The 24,506-nt window shown below is 51.5% G+C and overlaps 2 protein-coding genes across 2 annotated transcripts in view; one reads left to right on the top strand and one right to left on the bottom strand.

Annotated features, from left to right (window-relative positions):
• LOC119957339 (phytanoyl-CoA hydroxylase-interacting protein-like) overlaps positions 1-24,506 on the bottom strand; it is a 72,784-nt gene that overhangs the window by 16,384 nt on the left and 31,894 nt on the right. Inside the window, exon 3 of the mRNA XM_038785239.1 lies at positions 909-1,076. Within this exon, the coding sequence (XP_038641167.1) occupies positions 909-1,073 (165 nt within the window). The 5' untranslated portion in view covers positions 1,074-1,076. The remainder of the gene's footprint in view (positions 1-908; positions 1,077-24,506) is intronic.
• On the top strand, positions 8,955-10,052 carry LOC119957340 (histone deacetylase complex subunit SAP18-like). Its single transcript, XM_038785241.1, has 2 exons — positions 8,955-9,465; positions 9,818-10,052. The coding sequence occupies exons 1-2, from the start codon at positions 8,970-8,972 to the stop codon at positions 9,823-9,825; spliced, it is 504 nt and encodes a 167-aa protein (XP_038641169.1). The 5' UTR covers positions 8,955-8,969; the 3' UTR covers positions 9,826-10,052.

Genomic DNA, 24,506 nt, shown 5'->3' with positions numbered 1-24,506 from the left:
GGCCAATCCACCTACCCTGCACATCGTTGGGTTGTGGGGGCGAAACCCACGCAAACACGGGGAGAATGGGCAAACTCCACATGGACAGTGACCCGGGGCTGGCATCGAACCCGGGTCCTCGGCGCTATGAGGCAGCAGTGCTAACCACTGTGCCACCATGCCGCCCTGTTGGCAGGCTCAGTTGAATAAACAAACAACTGTGCCTAGTTTTGGACAAAGGGCTTCCATTCCAAGATGTTCTTCTACACTCGCGCTAAAGAGGAAGGATTACACTGCAGTGACTCACCAAGGATTCTTCAAACCCATGATCCTCGCCATCTCGAAGGATGAAGGCAGCGAGGATATGGGAACAACATGACCTCTACGTCACTAGGCATCACAACATAGGCATCTATCGGCCAATCCTGAATAGTTCCTGGGTCATAAACCTGAGACTCCCGACGGAACAACACCACTCGAGCACCTTCGCCACATCGACGATTCATCTGCACCGTCTCAAGTGGAGGAGTCATGCCCACATCTCCAGAATGAATAAAATATAAGGGAAACTTCCAGTAAATCCTGATTTGAGCAGTGCGAGGAGGGATTGATAGCCCTTGAAAATGGGAATATAATGGGAACACAATTAAAGGTCTTCGATTCCCAACTTCCCACTCTCCACTTCCGCATCAAGTGGAAATAAACTCAAATTTAGTGTCAGACTGAGGAGACAAGGCCGTGTCTGAGGATTACTAAACGAAAAGCAGTATTAAGCCCATTTGGCCAACTTTAAAATGACAAACCTAAAGCTGATCAAACTATCCGCTTACAGCCCACAGAAATAATTAGAGGTGACAGATATGTCCATTTAGCAAGCTGCCTGTCTGAACCCCCCCCCCCCCCCCCCCCCCCCCCCACGTAGAGCTTACTCTGTGCTTGAATTTGTTGGAATCCTTGTTTTCCTTCTTGTTGAGGTCCACAAAGTAATGTGTGATGCGCTCCCTGTCCTTGGCATCTGTGTCCCAGCAGATCTTGAAAGAGTCGCAGGTGATGCTGGTGATCTTGATGTTGTGAGGGGTCGACAGCAGCTCCATTTTCTGTTGGAGGAAGAGAGAGGATATCTTACACAGCAAGGAACAGCTTCACCCTGACATGGCTGCTTCCCCCTCGGCCCTCTCAAAAGTCAACGGTCAATGACAGCAACTCACTTTTGGCTCGTACCTTTTAAGATAGTGAACCTTCCCTGAGGTACTTCATTCGGGCATTATCAAACAAAATCTGGCACCGAGCCACAAGATGGTGGTCGATAGCTTGGATCTGGCACCGGGCCACAAGATGGTGGCCGAAAGCTTGGATCTGGCACCGGGCCACAAGATGGTGGCCGAAAGCTTGGATCTGGCACTTCGCCACAAGATGGTCGCCGAAAGCTTGGATCTGGCACCGGGCCACAAGATGGTGGCCAAAAACTTGGATCTGGTACCAGGCCACAAGATGGTGGCCGAAAGCTTGGATCTGGCACTTCGCCACAAGATGGTGGCCGAAACCTTGGATCTAGCACCGGGCCACGATGGTGGCCAAAAGCTTGGATCTGGTCCCGGGCCACAAGATGGTGGCCGAAACCTTGGATCTGGCACTTCGCCACAAGATGGTGGCGCTGATGTCTTGGCCTTGGCTTCGCTGATTGCTCGAAGGTGGGTACTGCTGGGGTGGAGGTCAGCTTCTCCACCCAGTGCCTCGGTGTGGCTGGGGGATCTTATGGAATTTCTATAGCTTGAGAAAGTTAAGTACACCGAAAGAGGGGCGATTGAGGGGTTCAGCTGGTGGTGGCAGCTGTTTACCTGTACTTTAAAAAGCTGGTCACCATTAGTTGTTAAGGAGGGAGGGGGAGGAGGAAGTTGGGGGGTTTCTGTTGGGGGTCTAGTTGTTCTAGGGGTTCAGGTGGTTTAATTATTGTTTTGTTATGTATAAAATGGAAAAAGTTGAATAAAAATATTTTTTAAAGTGATGGAGAGGTTCAAAGAACAAAACAGCAGAGGAACAGGCCCTTCGGCCCTCCAAGCCTGTGCCGGCCATGATACCAACCTTGGCCCAAACCCCTCAGCACTTCCTTGTGCCGTATCCCTCTATACCCATCCTATCCATGTGTTTGTCAAGATGAGTTTTGAACGCCGTTAATGTATCTGCTTCCACAACCTCCCCTGGCAACGCGTCCCAGGCACTCACCACCCTCTGTGTAAAAAACCTGCCTCGCACGTCTCCTCTAAACTTTGCCCCACGGACCTTAAACCTATGCCCCCTGGTGAGTGACCCCTCCAACCTGGGAAAGAGTGCCTGCCCATCCACTCTATCCATGCCCCTCATAATCTTGTAGACCTCTATCAGGTCCCCTCAACCTCCGTCTTTCTACTGAAAACAGTCCGAGACTATTCAGCCTCTCCGCATAGCTAGGGACGGGTTGCAGAGTTTAGAACTTGGTCACTGAAGGTACAGCCGTCAATGGTGGAGTTAAATCGGAGCTGCGCAGGACAGCAGAATTAGAGGAGCGTGGACATCTTGGAGGGTTGTGGGTGGGAGGAGGTTGTGGGTGTGGATGGGGGGGGCGGAATTCGTCGGAAACCGGTGGGGCAGGCAACTCCGGTACGAAGGAGTGGCGTGAACCACTCCGGCGTCGGGCCGCCCCGAAGGTGCGGAATCTTCCAGACCTTCAGGGGCTAGGCTGGCGCCGGAGTGATTTGCGCCACGCCGTCCGGCGACGGAGGGGCTTGGCGCCATGCCAACTGGTGCCAAAGGGCCTCTTCCGGCCGGCGCAAGTTTTTTTTTGAAAATGTTTTTATTGCACATTTTTCAATAATTTTTACAGAACACTACAAAAAAGAGAATAATACAAAGAAAACAAAGCAATATATCAACAAAAACCACTTAACCTTCTATCCAGCTAAAAATTTAACAAACAAAACAAAATAGGGCATTTGCCCCTAACAAATAACGTGAAAAACAGCCCTCCCATTCTCCTCCCCCCCCCCCGGGTTGCTGCTGCTGCTGACCACCTATCGTTCCGCGAGAACATCAATGAACGGTTGCCACCGCCTGGAGAACCCCTGCAGAGACCCACGCAAGGCGAACTTTATCTTCTCCAACATGAGCAACCCAGCCCTGTCACTGACCCAAGCCTCCACGCTTGGGGGATTCACGTCCCTCCACATTAACAAGAGCCTTCTCCGGGCTACCAAGTAGGCAAAGGCCTGAACTCCGGCCTCTTTCGACTCCTGCACTCCCGGATCTTCCGATACCCCAAATATCGCTATCCCCCAACTCGGTTTTACCCGAGTGCCCAAGATCTTGGACATAACCTTTGCAAAGCCCTTCCAAAATTCCGTAAGTGCTGGGCGCACCCAGAACACATGAGCATGATTAGATAGGCTCCCTGAACACCTCACACCTGTCCTCTAGCCAAAAAAACTCACTCATTCTCGCCCCTGTCATAGCCGCCCAGTGCACCACCTTAAACTGAATCAGGCTAAGCCTGGCGCAAGATGAGGAGGAATTGACCCTGCCCAGGGCGTCAGCCCACAGGCCCTCATCCAGCTCCTCACCCAGCTCCTCCTCCCACTTGCCCTTCAGCTCTTCCACCGAGATCTCCTCCGCCACCTGCAGCTCCTGGTATATTTCCGATACCTTGCCATCCGATACCTGTATCCTCCGAGCAGGCAGGGGTGGGAACTCCCCCACCTGCTTTTTCACGAACGGCCGCACCTGGATGTACCTAAAGGTATTCCCCGGGGGTAACCCAAATTGCTCTTCCAGCGCCCTCTGACTGGCAAAGGTACCATCAATGAACAAGTCCCCCATTCTTTTGATTCCCGGCCTATGCCAACTTAGGAACCCACCATCTATCCTACCTGGAACGAACCTATGATTGTTCCGTATCGGGGTCCAAACTGAGGCCCCCACCTCCCCCCTACGGTGCCTCAGACCCTCAATGTCGCCTCCGCCACCGGGCTCGTGGTGTACCGCGGCAACGGTGCCGTCACCAGTGCCCCCAGCTAGTGCCTATAAAGGATGGCGCTTCCAGCCGTTTCCACGCCCCCCCTCCCCCTCCATTACCCACTTCCGAATCATAGACACATTCGCTGCCCAGTAATAGCTGCACAAGTTCGGCAGTGCCAACCCACCCCCCTCACGACTGCGCTCCAAGAACAATCTCTTAACCCGCGGGGTCTTATTTGCCCACACAAATCCCGTAATACTCCTATTTACCCGCTTAAAGAAGGACTTGGGGATGAGAACAGGCAGGCACTGGGAGACGAACAGGAACCTAGGGAGAACCATCATTTTTACGGACTGCACCCTACCCGCCAGGGAGAGTGGCAACACGTCCCACCTCCTAAAGTCCTCCTCCATCTGATCCACCAGGCGCGCTAGATTGAGCTTGTGTAAAAACCCCCAACTCTTGGCTACCTGGATACCCAAGTACCGAAAGCTCCTCTCCACCATCTTAAGTGGTAGCTCCCCCAATCTCTTTTCCTGCCCCCTCCCATGCACCATACAAAGCTCACTTTTCCCCATATTTAACTTGTATCCTGAGAAGTTTCCAGAATCCCTAAGAATCTGCATAACCTCCCCCATCCCCTCCACCGGATCTGCAATATACAAAAGCAGGTCATCCGCATACAGTGTAACGCGGTGTTCACCACCCCCCCCGGACCAATCCCCTCCAGTTTCTGGATTCTCTCAACGCCATGGCCAACGGTTCAATCACCAGGGCAACAGGGGGAACAAAAGCACCCCTGCCTCATTCCACGATATAACCTGAAATACTCTGACCGCAGCCGGTTTGTCGAAACACTCGCTACCGGGGCCTGGTACAGCAATTTGACCCATCCTATGAATTCCTCCCCAAACCCAAACCTGCCTAAACCCTCCCACAAGTACTCCCACTCCACTCGATGAAAGGCCTTCTCCGCGCCCATTGCCGCTACCACATCTGCGTCCCCCCCCCCCCTCCGAGGGCATCATGATCACATTCAGAACCCTTCGCACATTCACATTCAGCTGCCTGCCCTTCACAAACCCCCTCATGAATCACTCCCGGGACACAATCCTCAATCCTAGTGGCCAGGATCTTGGCCAACAGTTTAGCATCTACATTAAGAAGCAAAATTGGCCTTTCGGAGCCGCATTGCAACAGGTCCTTATCACGCTTGAGGATAAGCGAGATCAAAGTCTGCGACATCGTCGGGGGAAGGATTCCCTTTTCCTCAACCTCATTAAAGGTTCTCAGCAACAGCGGGCCCAACAGCTCCGAGAACTTCCTGTAGAATTCAACGGGGAATCCATCCGGCCCCGGGGCCTTACCCGCCTGCATGCTCCCCAACCCCATAGCCAACTCCTCCATCCCAATCGGAGCCCCTAATCCCTCTAACCGCCCTTCCTCCACCTTTGGGAACCTAAGTTGGTCCAGGAACTGTCGCATTCCCTCCCACCCCCCAACCCCAGGGGTTCTGACTCGTATAATTCACCATAAAAGTCCGTAAAGACCTTCTTTATTTTAGCTGGACTCCGCACCGTGTTCCCCCCCCCATCTCTAATTTCCCCGATCTCCATGGCCGCCTCCCTCTTCCGCAGCTGATGTGCCAACATCCAGTTTGCTTTCTCCCCATACTCATACACTGCTCCTTGTAGCTTCCTCAACTGGGCCTCAGCCTTCCCCGTGGTTAGCAAGTCAAACTCCATCTGGAGGCTCCGGTGCTCCTTCAACAGCGCCTCCTCAGGGGTTTCCGCATTTTTCCTATCCACCCTCAGCATCTTCCCCACCAATCTCTCCCTCTCCATCCTCTCCCTCCTCTCTCTGTGGGCCCTGATTGAAATTAACTCCCCCCTGACCACTGCCTTCAGCGCCTCCCAGACTACACTCACCGACACCTCCCCATTATCATTGGCCTCCGCATATCTTTGGATGACCAGCGCACGTTGGTTCATGCGCGGGAGCGCCAGAGTGTGCTGGCGTCATCCCAGTGCATGCGCAGGGGGGGGTTCATCTCCGCACTGGCCACTGTTACACCCGCGGAGGAATAGAGTGCCCCCATGGCACAGGCCCGCCCGCATATCGGTAGGTGCCGATTGTGGTGGTACGAATAGGAGCACTGCCATTGGTGCAGAGCACTGGTTTCCCATTGGCTCTGGCTGGTCATGTGCCTCTCGGCTGATTGGGTGGGACTAGTCATGTGACTGCTCATCAATTGGTCGAGAGGCAAGTAGACCCCGCCTCCGAGGCGGGGTATAAGTACCCAGAGTTCCCGGCAGTCGGCCTTTCACTGTAGTCGACCACCGGGCTAACATCTAGCTGATTAAAGCCACAGTTTGGACCTTCATCGTGTCTTGCGTCTAATTGATGGTACATCACCGATCGCGGGCCAGGCCACCGTGGGGGCACTCCCAGGGCCAGATCGCCCCGCGCCCCCCTCCCCTCTCCCTGAGGCTGCCTGCGGAGCCAGATCCCGCCGGTAAGTACCGTCGTAACTTACGCCGGAGGGACCCACCAAAAACGGGCAGCCACTTGGCCCATTGCGGGCTGGAGAATTGGCAGGGGGGGATCGCTGCCAAAGGTCGCCGACTGGCACGCCGTGATTCCCGCCCCCACCAAAACCCCAGCACCGGAGAATTCGGCAGCCAGCGGGGGCGGGATTCACGCCGCCCCCCGGCGATAATCCGGCCCGGCGCGGGGGGGGGGGGTCGGAGAATCACGCCCGGGGAGGGGGGAGGCCGTGGAGTGATATGAAAATGAGTGAGGATTTTAAACATGCGGCATTGCCAGACCAGGAGCCGATGTGGTCAGCGTCGGACAAAGGGGACGCAGGTTAGTGTCAGGGTGAAGACAATAGAATTTTGATTGAACTGAAGTTGACGGTTATGTAGTCGGAAGCTGATCCCGGGTCTACACACGGCACCACGGTTCCGAGCAATCTAGTGCATCACAGACAGTTCCTGGGAGCCCTCCCCAAATTAAATTGGACATTTCATAGCCACCCACCATCTTTATACACAAATTATTCATCAATTTAAGGTGACTGGCAAAAGACACAATGGCGACGTGTGGGGGAACCTTTTAACACAGCAAGTGGTTAGCATCTGGAATGGGCTGCTTCAGAATGCGACAGAGGCAGATTCAATTGAGGCTTTCAAAGGAGGGGCTGGAGAATCAACCAAAGAGAGACAATTTGCAGGCCGGTGGGGAAAAGTGAGGGAGTGCGACTACCTGAGTTCTCCCAGACAGCTGGCATGAACATGACAGGCCAAATGGCCTCCTTCTGTACTTGATTCTATCCCTCCTGCTCCTTTAGCCCCTGTCCAATGTCCCTGTGCTGCAGCCAAAGCGCTTTCACCTCCTAGATTAAGGTTTTCCCTTCTAAAATCCTTCAAAATGCCGCTTTAATTGAAAATCCCGAGTGGTCACCATTATGGTGTGACATGGGCATGATTCCAGTTACAAGGGAAAGGTTAGTCAGAGATCCTATCAAGTCTCAATGTGCTAACGTATTGATGTTTTCCGATATTTCCGTAATGTTACCCTTTGTTTGTTGAGGACGGAAGTATGATTTAATTTTAGTGTATTGTTCGCTGAACATTTGATCTGTGACTGATCCGACAGCGCAGGCTAGTTTTAACGCACAGCTCTCATCGGACAAGAAGGCCCAGAATTAACTCCAGGGTGGGAGGGTTGTGATTGAGCTTCCTGCCCTACCAGCTATTGAGGCCCTTCGGTGACCAATTAATGTGACCAATCTAGGTGTAGATTAAAGTAAGGGGGCAGCATGGCGGCACAGTGGTTAGCACTGCTGCCTTACGGCACTGAGGTCCCAGGTTCAATCCCGGCCCATGGTCACTGCCCGTGTGGAGTTTGCACATTCTCTCCGTTTCTGCGTGGGTTTCGCCCCCACTACCCAAAGATGTGCAGAGTAGGTGGATTGGCCACGCTAAATTGCCCCTTAATTGGAAAAAATGAATTGGGTACTCTAAATTTTTTTTCTAATGTAGCTTAAAGTCACCCATCATTATCGTAGCACCCTTGTTACATGCATCTCTAATTTTCTGTTTAGTGCCATGCCCTGCACGACTGCTATTGTTTGGAAGCCCGCAGACAACTCCCACTAATGTTTCCCTCCCCTTGTTGCTTCTTGTCATAGAATCATGGAATTTACAGTGCAGAAGGAGGCCATTCAGCCCATCGAGTCTGCACCAGCCCTTGGAAAGAGCGCCACACTTAAGCCCACACCTCCACCCCATCCCTGTAACCCAGTAACCCCACCTAACCTTTGGCTGCGGATACGGTGCCCCGCACTCCCGGTTCCGGGTCCGCGCATGCGCACTGCGCCGGGTGCCATGGCAGACATTGCAATATAGTCCATCCGTCCCCCATCGGCCCCTGCATCGGATCGACCCGAGCTGTAACCTGGCCGCCCATAAGGTCCCCCCCCCCCCCGCTCCCCACCACAGCAGCCGCGGACTGAGTCCTCATCCGCCACGCGAGAGTCCTGACCACGTCGTCGGGAACTCGGCCGGTCGGGAGTGGAGGATCGTTGGGAGGGTCTCTGGCATGCAGCGTAATTCGCGGACGCCCAGATATTCGGGCCCCGGAGAATCGCCAGAGCGGCGCCGGGAAAGTTGATTCTCCACCCCCGCGCTAAACGCGATTTTGCTGCAGCGCTGCGGAGAATCCAGCCCAATGTGTCCAAGGACAACAAGTTGTCTTTTGATTTTTTAAATTAAAACCGCGATTGTTATCTTTTCAGTCGAGGTGGGGGGGGGGGGTGTCTGTAGAATTGGAGCATTAGCTGTCCATGGGTGGCACAGAATCAAACGCATACTTCCAACTGGAGGTTTCACTTGCAAATAGCAATTATGGACAACTAGAGTAACAATATCGATTAAAACAATGAAGTAATGGAGTTATACTGATTTCATTGGCCTGGTGGATAAAGAGTTTGTTGGTCATGGTGCGGTCACCATCACTGAGAGAGCGGCGGGGAGGGAACATGGCCGTGGAGTCCAGAGTCACCCAGGAGGAGATTAAGAAAGAACCTGAAAAGCCGGTGGATCGAGAAAAGACCTGCCCTCTTCTGCTGAGAGCGTTCACACCTAACAATGGAAGGCATCATAGACTGGATGATTATGCCAGAGGGAACATCCCATCTAGTGAACTCCAGATCTACACTTGGATGGATGCTACACTGAAGGAGTTAACAAGTTTAGTAAAGGAAGTCAATCCAGAAGCCCGGAAGAAGGGAACACACTTCAGCTTTGCAATTGTGTATCCAGATCCGAAACGACCTGGTTACAGAGTGAAAGAAATTGGTACCACTGTTTCAGGAAGGAAAGGACCAGATGACTCCATGGCATTACAATCACAAAAATTTCAAATTGGGGACTATCTGGACATTGCAATAACACCACCTAGCAGAGCACCGCCCCCTCCTGGCCGCATGAGACATAGAACATAGAACAGTACAGCACAGAACAGGCCCTTCGGCCCTCGATGTTGTGCCGAGCAATGATCACCCTACTCAAACCCACGTATCCACCCTATACCCGTAACCCAACAACCCCCCTTTACCTTACTTTTTAGGACACTACGGGCAATTTATCATGGCCAATCCACCTAACCCGCACATCTTTGGACTGTGGGAGGAAACCGGAGCACCCGGAGGAAACCCACGCACACACGGGGAGGACGTGCAGACTCCACACAGACAGTGACCCAGCCGGGAATCGAACCTGGGACCCTGGAGCTGTGAAGCATTTATGCTAGCCACCATGCTACCCTGCTGCCCCCAAAGCAGACCATATTAATGTTCTTTCCCCAAGCATCCTTTGCGCAGTAGGGCTGAATGTTGGTGGGCCTGCTCCTGTCGAGAAAGTTGGCATGTTTCATTGTATTTTCTTCCAAAACAAGGTGCATTTTTGAGAATTAATTTTAACAATGCAGATTTGGGGTAGCATTGTGCATTCGAGCTCTATTTTTGATTTTGATTAGTTTGTTTGGAATTTTTTAATAAAATTGTGGCTTCAAAAAAAAAGAGTTTGTTGGTAAGGGAATCAGCTTATTAACCGAAATTAGAGTAAATGTCGATGTCCAATTAAATTCACATTCCAGGGATTTTGGTGAAATTTTGGTGTGTCTGGTGGCAGGAATTGAGAGACGAAATGGATCAAAAGTGTCAGTTTGTCGGGAGTATTTGGGTTGGTAATGGCTCGTTTGGCGAGAGAGCAGTGGCATTTTTGAGTCAGATGTGGCTGTAAAACATATATTTCAAAGGCTTCTGTCTTTGTTGGGCTAACAGCTTTAACTATTACCATTGCAGGCAAATGCAAAGATGGTGATTATGTCACATTAAATGCACTCGCTATTTCGGGTTGTATAGTTAGCACCAGCAATAAGCAAGGATGATATGTCCCTTGATACCTTAGCTTAACAACAATTGAATATCTCAGCCTTGACAGTTATAGAACAGTACAGCACAGAACAGGCCCTTCAGCCCTCGATGTTGTGCCGAGCAATGATCACCCTACTCAAACCCACGTATCCACCCTATACCCGTAACCCAACAACTCCCCCCTTAACCTTACTATTAGGACACTACGGGCAATTTAGCATGGCCAATCCACCTAACCCGCACATCTTTGGACTGTGGGAGGAAACCGGAGCACCCGGAGGAAACCCACGCACACACGGGGAGGACGTGCAGACTCCACACAGACAGTGACCCAGCCGGGAATCAAACCTGGGACCCTGGAGCTGTGAAGCATTTATGCTAACCACCATGCTACCGTGCTGCCCGTGCTGCAGGTTATGCCTCACCTGCATCCACAACCTCATACCCTCCACCACCGCCGCACAGTGGCAGCCGTGTGTACCTTCTACAAGATGCACTGCAGCAACTGCTCCTTAGGCAGCACCTTCCTAACCCACGACCTCTACCATCTAGAAGGACAAGGGCAGCAGATACCTGGGAACCCCACCACCTGGAGGTTCCCCTCCAAGTCACTCACCGCCCCGACTTGGAAATATATCGGCCGTTCCTTCACTGTCGCTGGGTCAAAATCCTGGAGCTCCCTCCCTAACAGCACTGTGGGTGTACCTACACCACACGGACTGCGGCGGCTCAAGAAGGCGGCTCACCCACCACCTTCTCAGGGGGCAATTAAGGATGGGCAACAAATGTTGGGCCCGGCCAACGACATCCGTATCTCGGGAAAATAATACTTTAAACAAACCAAAATGAATGATCACACATTTGAACTCTGTTTGTCTACTCAGTCAAATCATCGAGATTCCTTTGCCATTTGTTGCATACAATGTCCCTTCCAATGTGATGTCACGGTGGCACCTCTGCAAAGCCACATTTCACTCACATCGCCCACTGAGAAACCGCTCATGGAAATGGTGCGCGTTGTTGATAATTGTAGAGCAAGGTGCTGTGCAACGAGGTGGCTGCAAACTCTGCCACTTCCACTCGCAATTCTGGGCAAAGTCAAACTGTCATGGCTGCACTTAGCGCCCCTCTCCTCACCTGACACCATAGAGTGAGGGAGGGTAGGTGACACAGGGCCAGAGAGAGAGGATGCGTTAATAAGAGTTGATGGGAGGGTGTGAATGGTTAGAGAATGAAGGAGAGAGGGACGGACAATAGAGAGAAAGGGAGGCAGGTTGAGGAGCTGGTGAAGGGAGTGGGTTAACCTGTGCGTTAATCCTGTCATGTACCCGCACTGTATTCATGACCTTTTGATGTATTTTAATGCAAATACATCTTACATCATTAGTGTTTGAAATATTTCCATTCTTGTTGCCACGGCAACGATGCTCCTCGAAATGGAAAGATGCTGATTATAAATACATTTCTCTCCAAGATGAGTGCAGGCGAGGCAGGCAATTTAGCCCCCTCATCACCTCCTTTCTCAACCCCTTCCCCTCGCCATCCCAATACCTATTTTCCGATTTTGACACTGCGCATTTTTTAAAATTTAAAGTGCCCAATTCTATTTTTTTCCCCCCAATTAAGGGGCAATTTAGCGTGGTCAATCCACCTACCCTGCACATCTTAATGCAGCATACATGTCTGTGTATTTAATATGTATACAATTCTCTCCCTATGCGGGTTAGCTCCTCTTTTTCCTGTGAAATTTTAAGCTCTGTATTTTACCGATATTAAATTGAGGATACATTAAGAGTGATGATTGCATTTTGCCCCACCGAGGGTGCTTTAAGACAGTGGGCTGGATTCATAGTATCATAGAATTTACAGTGCGGAAGGAGGCCATTCGGCACCGGCTCCTGGAAAGAGCACCCTACCCAAGGTTAACACCTCCACCCTATCCCCATAACCCAGTAACCCCACCCAACACTAAGGGCAATTTTTGGACACTAAGAGCAATTTAGCATGACCAATCCACCTAACCTGCACATCTTTGGACTGTGGGAGGAAACCGGAGCACCCGGAGGAAACCCACGCACACACGGGGAGGACGTGCAGACTCCGCACAGACAGTGACCCAAGCCGGGAATCGAACCTGGGACCTTGGAGCTGTGAAGCGATTGTGCTATCCACAATGCTACCGTGCTGCCCTAATTCCTAATACCCGGATTCTCTGTGGACGGGGATCCTCCGTTTCGCCGGCAGCACACTCACCCCCGCAGATTTCCAGGCGGCATGGGGGTGCCAACAATGGAAAACCTCATTGGCTGGTTGCTGGGGCGGAGAATCCAGCTGCTCGAGGGGGCGCACCCAAAAACAGGTGCGGCAGGACGGAGAATCCGACCCAGTATTTTTCAAACATTTTTTCCCAGGACCCACTTTTGCCGACCTTCAGGACCCACAAAGGCCGACCTTGGCAACCGACGCCAGCCGACCTTGCCACGTTTTCATGCAAAAGGGAATCTATTCAGTCCTCATGTTCTCACTTGAATCAGGTTCACAGGAGGAGAGCGCAATGCGCGTGTCAGGTACAGACTTCAGCCAGTTCCTTTGTGCCATCTTCATCTTTGTGAGAACGGAAAATCCAACCTTGCCCATGTCATCCCGATGGGCAATAGCAACAAAATGCTTGTTTTACTCAGCACTGGATACTCCTGGGGATGCTGCTCCAGAATGCTGACAACCTTATGGGCTTTTGTCGTGTTTTTACTTTGATATCACAGGTCAGGTACAGCGGCGGAGCCTTTTAATTTGGAGTCAGCTCTAAGTTAACTCTGGGGTCTCAACCTCAAAAGGAATTTTTCACCCACCACTTCCCTTTCAAAATCTGAAATTTCTCCTCTCATTTGCCAGTATTTCCCTGCATTTACACACATGGGCTTTGCCTCCTTATATATATTGGCACAATTGACAAAACCAGACCTCAAGAAGTCATTTTTATATTGCTTTGTTCCCGAATTAAGTTTCTTCTTTGTGGGCTGTTAACAAGAGGCCCTGGAGCTCTGCACAGAGCTAACACTGGCACTGCTCTATCCTGCCCTGGACTCTCCCGAGCAGCTCACTCCAGCAGATTCTGTTGTGCGATCCTGTCCAATAGGTACACTACCTATTTGTATCCCTGGCTGTCTCTTACTTTTAAGAAAACAATCAATCTTCACAGTCCTCTTGGCAGGAGCTGGAAAATGGAAGCAACTCTACTCTGTGATTAGGCGGCAAAAGCACGTACAAGATGCTTGACGTCAAGTGTACGTGCAGGGCACGTGACATGCTCGCTGCTGCCTCTTCTGCCCGGGTGACTCTACGTAACCTCGTTTATTTTGATGTAAAAGGCGGCAGCCATTCTCAGTGTAAAAATCACTCGCAGTCATTGGGCGCTTATCCCGTGATCGGGACCACCGCGGGAACGGCGAGACAGATTGTTCCTCAACCCTCCTGACCTCCGCCCGCGACCCATCCTACTTTATGTTGCTTACTTACTCACTGCATTGACGTGCAGCCATTGGATGAGAACAACTTTGCCCCATCATTTGAGCATTTTTGCTCTTCAGTGTTGGGGAATACCACTTCCCAGGATTGGTAGCACAACTTTCATTGATGCCGTTGCAGATATGAACACTCACCGTGTATTTGAGGTACAGCACGCAGCATCTTCTACCTTATCCCCATTGTATTTGGGGGGGGGGGGGGGGGGGGTAGAGGAGAGATCGGGCAATCCAGTTACAGAGCGAAGCCTGTTTCCCTGAGACCTGCTTACGTCAATGCAACTCTATCCGGAAGGAAGGACAACATTGATCCCTTCAAACTGTTGGCTGCGATGTTGGGTTCAAATATCAGAGGAGATGTGAGCGAGCTAAGTAGAGGAGGACCTTTTACTGCAAGCGGATTCTAAATGTGGGATGTTACCTGAGATGGCCAATTAAGCAGTTGATATAAATTGAGTAACTAGACGATTGAATGTGTTTCTGAAGAAAGGCAGGGCAAGGATAGAAGAAGGTGAAGTAGATGTCTGATATGAAGGGGTGTAAACTGGTTCATCAGGCAGGGTGGGTAGGTGAGGGACAAGGTAGGTAAGTGGGATTGAGGATAATGGGGATAAGGAGGGGAGGTGGGATTGAAGGACATGGGAAAAGGTGGGTAGGTGAGATTGAGAGATATAGGAGGAGGAGGTTAGGAGGGTCTGAGGGATATGGGGGAAGGTGGGTAGGTGGGATTGAGGGATATGGAAAGAGGGTGGTTAGGTGAGATTGAGTGTATGGGGAGAAGGATGGTAGGTGGGAATGAGGGATATTGGGAGACGGTGAAATTGTGAGATATGGAGAGCAGGTAGGCAGGTGGGATTGAGGGATAAAGGAAGATGGATGGTGGTTGGGATTAAGAGATATGTGGAAAAGGAGGGTAACTGCAATTGAGGCGAATAGGGAGTAGTTGGGTGGTGGGATTGAGGTATATGAGGAGAAGGTGTGTCGGTGGGATTGAGGTATATGAGGAGAAGGTGTGTCGGTACGATTGAGGTATATGAGGACAAGGTGTGTCGGTGCGATTGAGGTATATGGGGAGAAGATGGGATTGTGATATGTGGAGAGAAGGTGGGGTAGGTGAGATTGAGGTATATGAGGAGAAGGTGTGTCGGTGGGATTGAGGTATATGGGGATAAGATGGGATTGTGATATGTGGAGAGAAGGTGGGGTAGGTGAGATTGAGGTATATGGGGAGAAGGTGTGTCGGTGGGATTGAGGTATATGAGGAGAAGGTGTGTCGGTGGGATTGAGGTATATGAGGAGAAGGTGTGTCGGTGGGATTGAGGTATATGGGGAGAAGGTGTTTCGGTGGGATTGTGATATGTGGAGAGAAGGTGGGGTAGGTAGGATTGAGGGATATGGGGAGAAGATGAGATTGAGATGTGGAGAGAAGGTGGGGTAGGTGGGATTGAGGTATATGGGGATAAAATGGGATTGTGATATGTGGAGAGAAGGTGGGGTAGGTGGGATTGAGGGACGTGGAAGAATGTGGGAATATGGAAGGTAGGAGGGATTGAGGAATATGGGGAGAAGTTGGGTTGGTGGGATTGCGGGATATGGAGTGACAGTGGGTAGGTGGGATTGAGGGATATGGGGACACGATGGGTAGGTGGGATTGAGGGATATGGGGAGATGGTGAGTAGGTGGGATTGAGGGATATGGGGACACGATGGGCAGGTGGGATTGAGGGATATGGGGAGACGGTGCGTAGGTGGGCTTGAGGGATATGGGGACATGATGGGTAGGTGGGATTGAAGGATATGGGGACACGATGGGTAGGTGGGATTGAGGGATATGGGGACACGATGGGTAGGTGGGATTGAAGGATATGGGGTGACGGTGGGTACGTGGGATTGAAGGATATGGGGTGACGGTGGGTAGGTGGGATTGAGGGATATGGGGTGACGGTGGGTAGGTGGGATTGAAGGATATGGGGTGACGGTGAGTAGGTGGGATTGAGGGATATGGGGACACGATGGGTAGGTGGGATTGAAGGATATGGGGTGACGGTGAGTAGGTGGGATTGAGGGATATGGGGACACGATGGGTAGGTGGGATTGAGGGATATGGGGAGACGGTGAGTAGGTGGGATTGAGGGATATGGGGAGACGGTGAGTAGGTGGGATTGAGGGATATGGGGACACGATGGGTAGGTGGGATTGAAGGATATGGGGTGACGGTGGGTAGGTGGGATTGAAGGATATGGGGTGACGGTGGGTAGGTGGGATTGAAGGATATGGGGTGACGGTAGGTAGTGGGATTGAGGGATATGGGGACACGATGGGAAGGATATGGGGTGACGGTGGGTAGGTGGGATTGAAGGATATGGGGTGACGGTGAGTAGGTGGGATTGAGGGATATGGGGACACGATGGGTAGGTGGGATTGAAGGATATGGGGTGACGGTGAGTAGGTGGGATTGAGGGATATGGGGACACGATGGGTAGGTGGGATTGAAGGATGATGGGTAGGTGGGATTGAAGGATATGGGGTGACGGTGGGTAGGTGGGATTGAAGGATATGGGGTGACGGTGAGTAGGTGGGATTGAGGGATATGGGGACATGATGGGAAGGATATGGGGTGATGATGGGTAGGTGGGATTGAGGGATATGGGGAGAAGGTGAGTAGGTTTAGCTATCGAGAAAAAATGAATTTGAGGTTTTCCTTGCTCCGCCAATTTCTACAAATGTAAAAAGATTGATATGATTTTTGTTCGGATGAAGGATGAAAGGATGCTGGCCACAATCCAGTTGGTCACTGGCCAGCGTGGTTGGAATTGGGGAAAGATGGTGGATGGGCCATATAGATATTTTCACATCTGTTCTTAAAACAATACAGTTAAGAAATAAAAAAATGAGGAAAAAAACCTTTGATGAAAATAATAAATTTATATTCAAGGGCTTTTTAGAAGTAAATGAAAGCGTTTTATAAATGACATCCCCTCCTATAATAACGATGAATGCAGCCGATTAAAGCGAAGAATGTTCTGGAATATATGCCAGTGCAGGGTTATGGAAGCTGACAGCTGGAATTAGTTAGTGCCATTTTATTGTCAGTTCCTCACATTACACAAAACTTAAAAGCTAGCTCACAGATTTAATTGCAACCTCTTCATTATCAGACTCTTAACCCTCAGCCATCCTGCCCTGTGTTTGTTGGGAGGATGAAGTCTCCTCATCTGGGCAGCACGGTAGCACAAGCAGATAGCACTGTGGCTTCACAGCGCCAGGATCCCAGGTTCGATTCCCCGCTGGGTAACTGTCTGTGCGGAGTCTGCACGTTCTCCCGTGTCTGCGTGGGTTTCCTCCGGGTGCTCCGGTTTCCTCCCAGAATCCAAAGACGTGTAGGTTAGGTGGATTGGCCATGCTAAAATTGCCCTTAGTGACCAAAAATATTGGGAGGGGTTGTTGGGTTACGGGGGTAGGGTGGAAATGAGGGCTTAAGTGGGTCAGTGCAGAATCGATGGACCGAATGGCCTCCTTCTGCACTATATGTTCTATCTATTTGAGGCTAGTTACAATCTGACCCTGTAGCTGTGGCCATCACCTAAAGCCAGGCCAGCTATTTAGTGTCCTTCCTAACTCTCTTCCTCCTGCTTCCATCACCAGGACAGATTTACAAGAACAGATAGGAAAAACTAGAACCAGAGATTACAATCTCAGACTGAAGCGACGATCCTTCAAAACAGAGATAAGGAGGAATTTCTTCAGCCAGAGGGTGGTGAATCTGTGGAACCCTTTGCCGCAGAAGGCTGTGGAGCCCAAATCACTGAGTGTCTTTAAGACAGAGATAGATAGGTTCTTGATCAATAAGAGGATCAGGGGTTATGGGGAGAAGGCAGGAGAATGGGGGTGAGAAACATGCCAGCCATGATTGAATGGCGGAGCAGACTTGATGGGCCGAGTGGCCTCATTCTGCTCCTATGCCTTATGGTCTAATGATCAGACCTCTCAGGGCCCTGAGTCGATTTTGACCATCGCGGAGTGGAGAAGTTGACCACGTGTCCTTCCATCCTGTGGTGCCCGAGTTATGATGACCCAACTCCTTTATCGCCTGGAGCTTCACCATGGCTGCCATTGTGCGATGGCACCCACAAGCTCGGAGCCTGACACAAGGGACCCCTGTTGTTATAAGGATGTACCGCATTGTGAACAAAGCCGAATGTTGGTGGGGAGGGGGAGGTGGCTATTCTGCAACCACCCCTTAGTGAGGGGGTTTTCAAATGGAACTTGTATTCTGTTGCCTCACAGATGCGGTTTAGTTGTTCATTGTGCGTATTCACATGTTAAATGTGAATATCCTTGTCAGTGGCTGGATGGAGTTCTCATAGAATCATAGAATTTACAGTGCAGATGAAGGCCATTCAGCCCATCGAGTCTGCACCGGCCCTTACAAAGAGCACCCGACTCAAGCCCACATCTCTACCCTATCCCAGTAACCCCCACTTAACCTTTTTGGACACTAGGGGCAATTTAGCATGGCCAGTTCATCTAACCTGCACATCTTTGGACTGTGGGAGGAAACCGGATCACCCGGAGGAAACCCACGCAGACACGGGGAGAACGTGCAGGCTCCACACAGACAGTGACCCAGCGGGGAATCGAACCTGGGACCCTGGAGCTGTGAAGCAACTGTGCTAACGACTGTGCCACCGTGTTGGCCTTTTGTAAGTCCTCTCACCTATTTACTTACTTAGCTATACAGACAGAGTGACAGGGCAATCTGTTAACAAAACAGACAGGGATGCGGATCTGGTGGGCCTCCTGTTGGTGCGAGCCTTCAATGAGGCATGGGAGGGGGGGGGGGGCTTTGCCCCCGACGATGTCGCGGGCACTGATCTCTCTGATCCTAAAGCGGGATAAGGACCCCTTGCAGTGTGGATCATACAGGCCTATCTCGCTCCTCAATGTTGACGCTAAGTTGCTGGCAAAGATCCTGGCCACCAGGATAGAGGACTGTGTGCCAGGGGTGATACACGAGGATCAGACAGGATTTGTCAAGGGACGGCAGCTCAACACGAATGTGCGGAGACTGCTAAATGTTATTATGATGCCGGCAGTGGAGGGGGAGGCGGAGATAGTGGTGGCGCTGGATGCGGAGAAAGCGTTTGATAGAGTTGAGTGGGGGTACCTGTGGGAGGTGCTGGAGCGGTTCGGATTCGGGGAGGGATTCATCAAATGGGTGAGGCTGCTCTACGCGGCTCCGATGGCGAGTGTAGTTACCAATGGACGGAGATCGGAGTACTTTAGGCTCTACCGTGGGACCAGGCAGGTGTGCCCCCTGTCCCCCTTGCTCTTTGCACTGGCGATTGAACCTTTGGCTATGGCGTTGAGGGAGTCAGGGAGATGGAGGGGTCTGGTGCGGGGTGGGGAGGAACATCATGTATCGCTGTATGCGGCCGACCTGCTGTTGTATGTGGCGGATCCAGAAGGGGGAATGCCGGGGGTGATGGAGCTGTTAGCGGAATTTGGGGGCTTCTTGGGCTATAAGTTAAATTTAGGCAAGAGTGAGGTATTTGTAGTACACCCGGGTGATCAGGAGGAGGGAATTGGGAGACTCCCATTTAAGAGGGCAGTGAAGAGTTTCAGATACCTGGGGGTGCAGGTGGCCAGGAGTTGGGGGACTCTCCATAAGCTTAATTTTACCAGGCTGGTGGAACAGATGGAGGAGGAATTTAAAAGGTGGGTAGAGTGCAGTCCGTCAAAATGACAGTTCTCCCGAGGTTCTTGTTCCTTTTTCAGTGTTTGCCCATCTTTATCCCTAGGGCCTTTTTTAGAAGGGTTTTTTAGAAGAAGCATCATGAGCTTTGTTTGGGCGCATGGGACCCCGAGGGTGAAGAGGGTCTTCTTGGAGCGGGGTAGAGATGGGGGGGGCTGGCGTTACCCAATCTCTCGGGGTATTATTGGGCAGCCAATGTGTCGATGGTGCGCAAGTGGGTAATGGAGGGGGAGGGGGCAGCATGGAAACGGATGGAGAGGGCGTCCTGTGGAGATACAAGCCTGGGGGCCCTGGTAACGGCGCCGTGGCCGCTCCCTCCTACGAGGTATACCACGAGTCCAGTGGTGGCGGCTACCCTCAAGATTTGGGGGCAGTGGAGGCGTCACAGGGGAGAAGTGGGGGGCTCGATCGAGGCTCCGTTAAGGGGGAACCATAGGTTCGTCCCGGGGAACATTGATGGGGGATTTCAGGGTTGGTACAGAGCGGGCATCAGACAGCTGAGGGACCTGTTTATTGATGGGAGGTTTGCGAGCCTGGGGGAGTTGGAGGTGAAATTTGGGCTCGCCCCGGGGAACATGTTCAGGTATCTGCAGGTAAAGGCATTTGCTAGGCGGCAGGTGGAGGGATTCCCTTCGCTTCTAGCGAGGGGGGTGAGCGACAGGGTGCTTTTGGGGGTCTGGGTCGGAGAGGGGAAGATATCTGATATCTACAAGGTTATGCAGGAGGCGGAGGAGGCGTCAGTAGAGGAGCTGAAAGCTAAGTGGGAGGGGGAACTGGGGGAACAGATCGAAGACGGGACATGGGCTGATGCCCTGGAGAGGGTTCATTCTTCCTCCTCGTGTGCGCGGCTTAGCCTCATCCAATTCAAGGTGCTGCACCGGGCCCACATGACTGGGACGAGGATGAGTAGGTTCTTTGGGGGTGAAGACAGGTGTGTCAGGTGCTCGGGGAGTCCAGCGAACCATGCCCATATGTTCTGGGCACGCCCGGCACTGGAGGAGTTCTGGAAGGGGGTGGCGAGGACGGTGTCGAGGGTGGTGGGATCCAGGGTCAAGCCAGGATGGGGACTCGTGATTTTTGGGGTTGGGGTAGAGCCGGGAGTGCAGGAGGCGAAAGAGGCCGGTGTGCTGGCCTTTGCTTCCCTAGTAGCCCGGCGAAGGATCTTGCTACAATGGAAGGATGCGAGGCCCCCAAGCGTGGAGACCTGGATCAATGACATGGCGGGTTTTATTAAGCTAGAGAAGATCAAATTTGCCCTGAGAGGGTCGGTACAAGGGTTCTTTAGGCGGTGGCAGCCTTTCCTCGACTTTCTGGCTCAACGATAGGGTACGGGGACAGTAGCAGCAGCAACCCGGGGGGGTGGGGGGGAAGGGGGAGGGAAAAGGTGTGGGGGGGGGGGGGCGGACGATGACTATGTTTGTTTATTTAATTTAAATTTATTTTTAAGTTCTTCTGTTGTTCATTGGGGTTGGGGGGGGTGGGGGATGGGATACATGCGTCGATACGGTCTGGGGGTGATACAGTTATTATGGGTTATTTTGTTGCATTTCATTGTTTGTCGTTACGTTTTATATTTTCTGTAAAAAATTCCAATAAAAATTATATTAAAAAAAAAACAAAACAGACAGGGTCCTGGGCTTTATTAATAGAGGAAGAAAGTTGTACAAAACCTTCATAAAACTCCGTGGAGGCCTCAGCTGGAGTACGGTGTTCATTTTCACAATAACTTCATTTGAAGCCTACTTGTGACAATAAGCGATTTTCATTCATTCCTGTGCACCACACTTCAGGATGTTCGCCAATTCAGTGCACAGAAGAATTACCAGTGATTGAGGACTTGTACAGAGAGGCGGCTGGCCTGCTCCCTGAAGAGCAGAGGAGGTTCTGGGGAGATTGAAGAGTGTTGAAGAATTGTGAAGGGTTTTGATAGAGTAGATGGGGAAACAGTGTCTGCTGTGGCAGCAGGCTCAGTGAGTAGGGCGGCACGGTAGCATAGTGGTTAGCACTATGGCATCACAGCACCAGGGTCCCGGGTTCAATTCCCCGCTGGGTCACTGTCTGTGCGGAGTCTGCACGTTCTCCCCGTGTCTGCGTGGGTTTCCTCCGGGTGCTCCGGTTTCCTCCCACAAGTCCTCGAAAGACGTGTTTGTTAGGTGAATTGGACATTCTGAATTCTCCCTCTGTGTACCCGAACAGGCGCCGGAGTGTGGCAACTAGGGGCTTTTCACAGTCACTTCATTGCTGTATTAATGTAAGCCGACTTGTGACATTATTATTATTATGATTTGCAATGAGCAGCCTGAAAGGTTGGTGGAGGCAGGAACTCTTGCCGGGATATATAACTGAAGAGCAAAGAATTGCGGGGATATGAGGAAAGATTAAGGGCAGTGGAACCAATTGAACAATTCTTTCAAACAGCCAGGACAGACACGCTGGGTCGAACGGCCTCACTTGTACTTATATGATTGGATAACACTGAAGATTGAGATTCTAGCCTGTCCCCGCCCTCATTCCTCATTGGCCTGCCGAGGAACGTCAATCATACTCCCTGTCGAGATTGCTGGGATTGGTACACACTCCAAGGGGGCGCTTTTCAGACATAGTCCGCAGCCATCACGCGAAAAGGGAGAGGACACGCACCCCACGCCGTTGGGAAGTCGGCACATTGTCCTGAGGCCGTCCCAACGGCGTGCAGCGTACTCCTTGTATGCGCCATTTTTGAGGAGGCGGAGCATCAGACAAACGGAGCCGCCCCGGATTCTGGCGTAAAAATGGATTCTCCAGCCGATTGGTGAACGCAATTTCATCGCCCAAGCTGAAAAATAAATTGGGCTAAGTGCCGGCGCTAATGGAGGACCCACGGATTTCCACGACAGCGGAATCGATGCGAACCCCTCACCAATTTCAGTACCGGTGAGGGGCTACCACCGGTGCCGTGTGTAACACCCGCGGATCGCACGCAACACGGCTGGAGAATTGGCAGGTCCCGGAACACGCATGCGTACGGCTAACAAGCTTCACCGGTCGCACCGAAAAACATGGCACCGGCCGTGTTGTTCAGCGTACCTGCCCGCCCAGCCCACCCCCTGGCAACACTCCCACCACTCCCCCCAACCCTAGCAGAGGCCCCCAGCCAGCGGCACGGATCCCAGCCGAGTGTGGCAGCACTGGACACTGTCCGCAGCCGGAACGTCAGGTTCCCAACCGCTGGGACCACACGTGGCGTAGGGAACTCGGGCCATTGAGGGCGGAGCATTGTGAGTGGATTGGCTGATGATGAGGCAACAGCGTTGTGACTATGAGTCCCGATGACACCAATTTGGAGGGGGCAGAGCATTGCGAATCAGCGCCAAACCAGCGTCTGCCCCGATTCCGGCGTCAGAAGCCATTTTCCGCCCGATCCCGATTTTGGGGTCGGGCTATGGAGAATTCCGTCCATTTTCTCTGCAGGTTGCAAAGCACATTGAGTCCCCAGGGACTTTCGCAGTCAAACCACAGTCCATTAGCCCTGATTGAAAAACACATTCTAAAAGCACTCAGGCCCTGCAAAACAGAATTTGTTTAAAAAAAACATGACCACTCCAGTCAAACACACTCTTACCCCTTTTAACCCTTAAATTGCCCAAAACTTAGAATCCAATATTGCTCAAGTCTTCCAGTCGTCATACTACCGGATTGCTGTAAAAATCAATCCTGTTCACTAATATCCTTTTGGGAAGGAAATCTGCCGACCTTACCTGGTCTGGCCAATATGTGACTCCAGACCCACAGCAATGTGGTTGACTCCTAACTGCCTTCTACAATGGCGGAGCAAGCTATCCAGAAATAAAACTCTTGGCTGTATCCACACCGAGTGGACTGTCGCAATTCTAGCAGATGGCTCACCGGTCACCTTCTCAAAGCCAATTAGGGATCAGCATTAAATGCTGGCCTTGCCCGTGATTGAACGAAAGAGGTCTTACAGCACAGAGGAAGGCCATTCAGTCCATCGTGCCTGTGTCAGCTCTTTAGAAGAGAATTTCCTTTAGTCCCATTCCCTACAGCCTTGTAATCTTTTTCTGTGTGGAGGAACGTCAAAACTCTCACAGCCAAAAATAGAGAAAAATTGGAAAAGGTGGCGACGAGGAAAGAAAAACTCACTCGGTAGGACAGAGCTTGAATATTGCTAAAAAATGAAAGACACGAAGACTGTAAGATTCTGTGATTGGGCAGCGCTTGCTGAACAACCCTGACTGCGCTAATAGCTGCACCTGCTGTGCTTCTATGATTGGGCAGCACTTGTTGAAAAACCCTAAGTATGCCAACTGCGACACGAACAACCAATTTACAATCAATAGTCAAGCTCATAACTTGGCTCATTTAGGCTTGCGAGAAGTGGCACGCATTCATACGCAGGGGCCCAATTTCTGCGAGGAGAAGGAAAATAGGCTTGCACCTATTTTCTGAATATCCCAGGAGCTTGGGGAGCCTGTTGCTTTCTCCATGGCAACTCCTTGGCCAGTGTCGACCTGCCAACCAATCACTATCCTTTTCTCCTGGAGTATAAATTGTGATGGTTTTGAAATTTGCCATTCTTGCATTTTTCCTGATGCGTGCAAGTCAAAAAGCTTCTGCACCGTGCCTCTCTTGTCAGCAGTAGCTGCAAGCGCATTGAAGACAGTTCTCCATGGAGTTGGTGATGGGTAGAGCTGTCACAATTAAGCATGTCTTCAGTCATACCCTGGGTAAAACTGTAACTCCAGCAGCTTATATTTGTCCAGTGCTGACAATGTGAATGATGATGTAGCCAGGTTGGCTGTGGATTTGCTGATATTGGTCCCCG

This window comes from Scyliorhinus canicula, chromosome 26, assembly GCF_902713615.1.
Source record: "Scyliorhinus canicula chromosome 26, sScyCan1.1, whole genome shotgun sequence".
In the NCBI taxonomy this organism is placed as follows: Eukaryota; Metazoa; Chordata; class Chondrichthyes; order Carcharhiniformes; family Scyliorhinidae; genus Scyliorhinus; species Scyliorhinus canicula.
Note: the sequence above shows the minus strand (reverse complement) of the source record. Positions and strands in the feature narration are given on the sequence as shown.

Coding starts and splice junctions, on each gene's coding strand:
- LOC119957340 (XM_038785241.1), top strand. CDS start 8,970: ATGGTGCGGTCACCATCACTGAGAGAGCGGCGGGGAGGGAACATGGCC.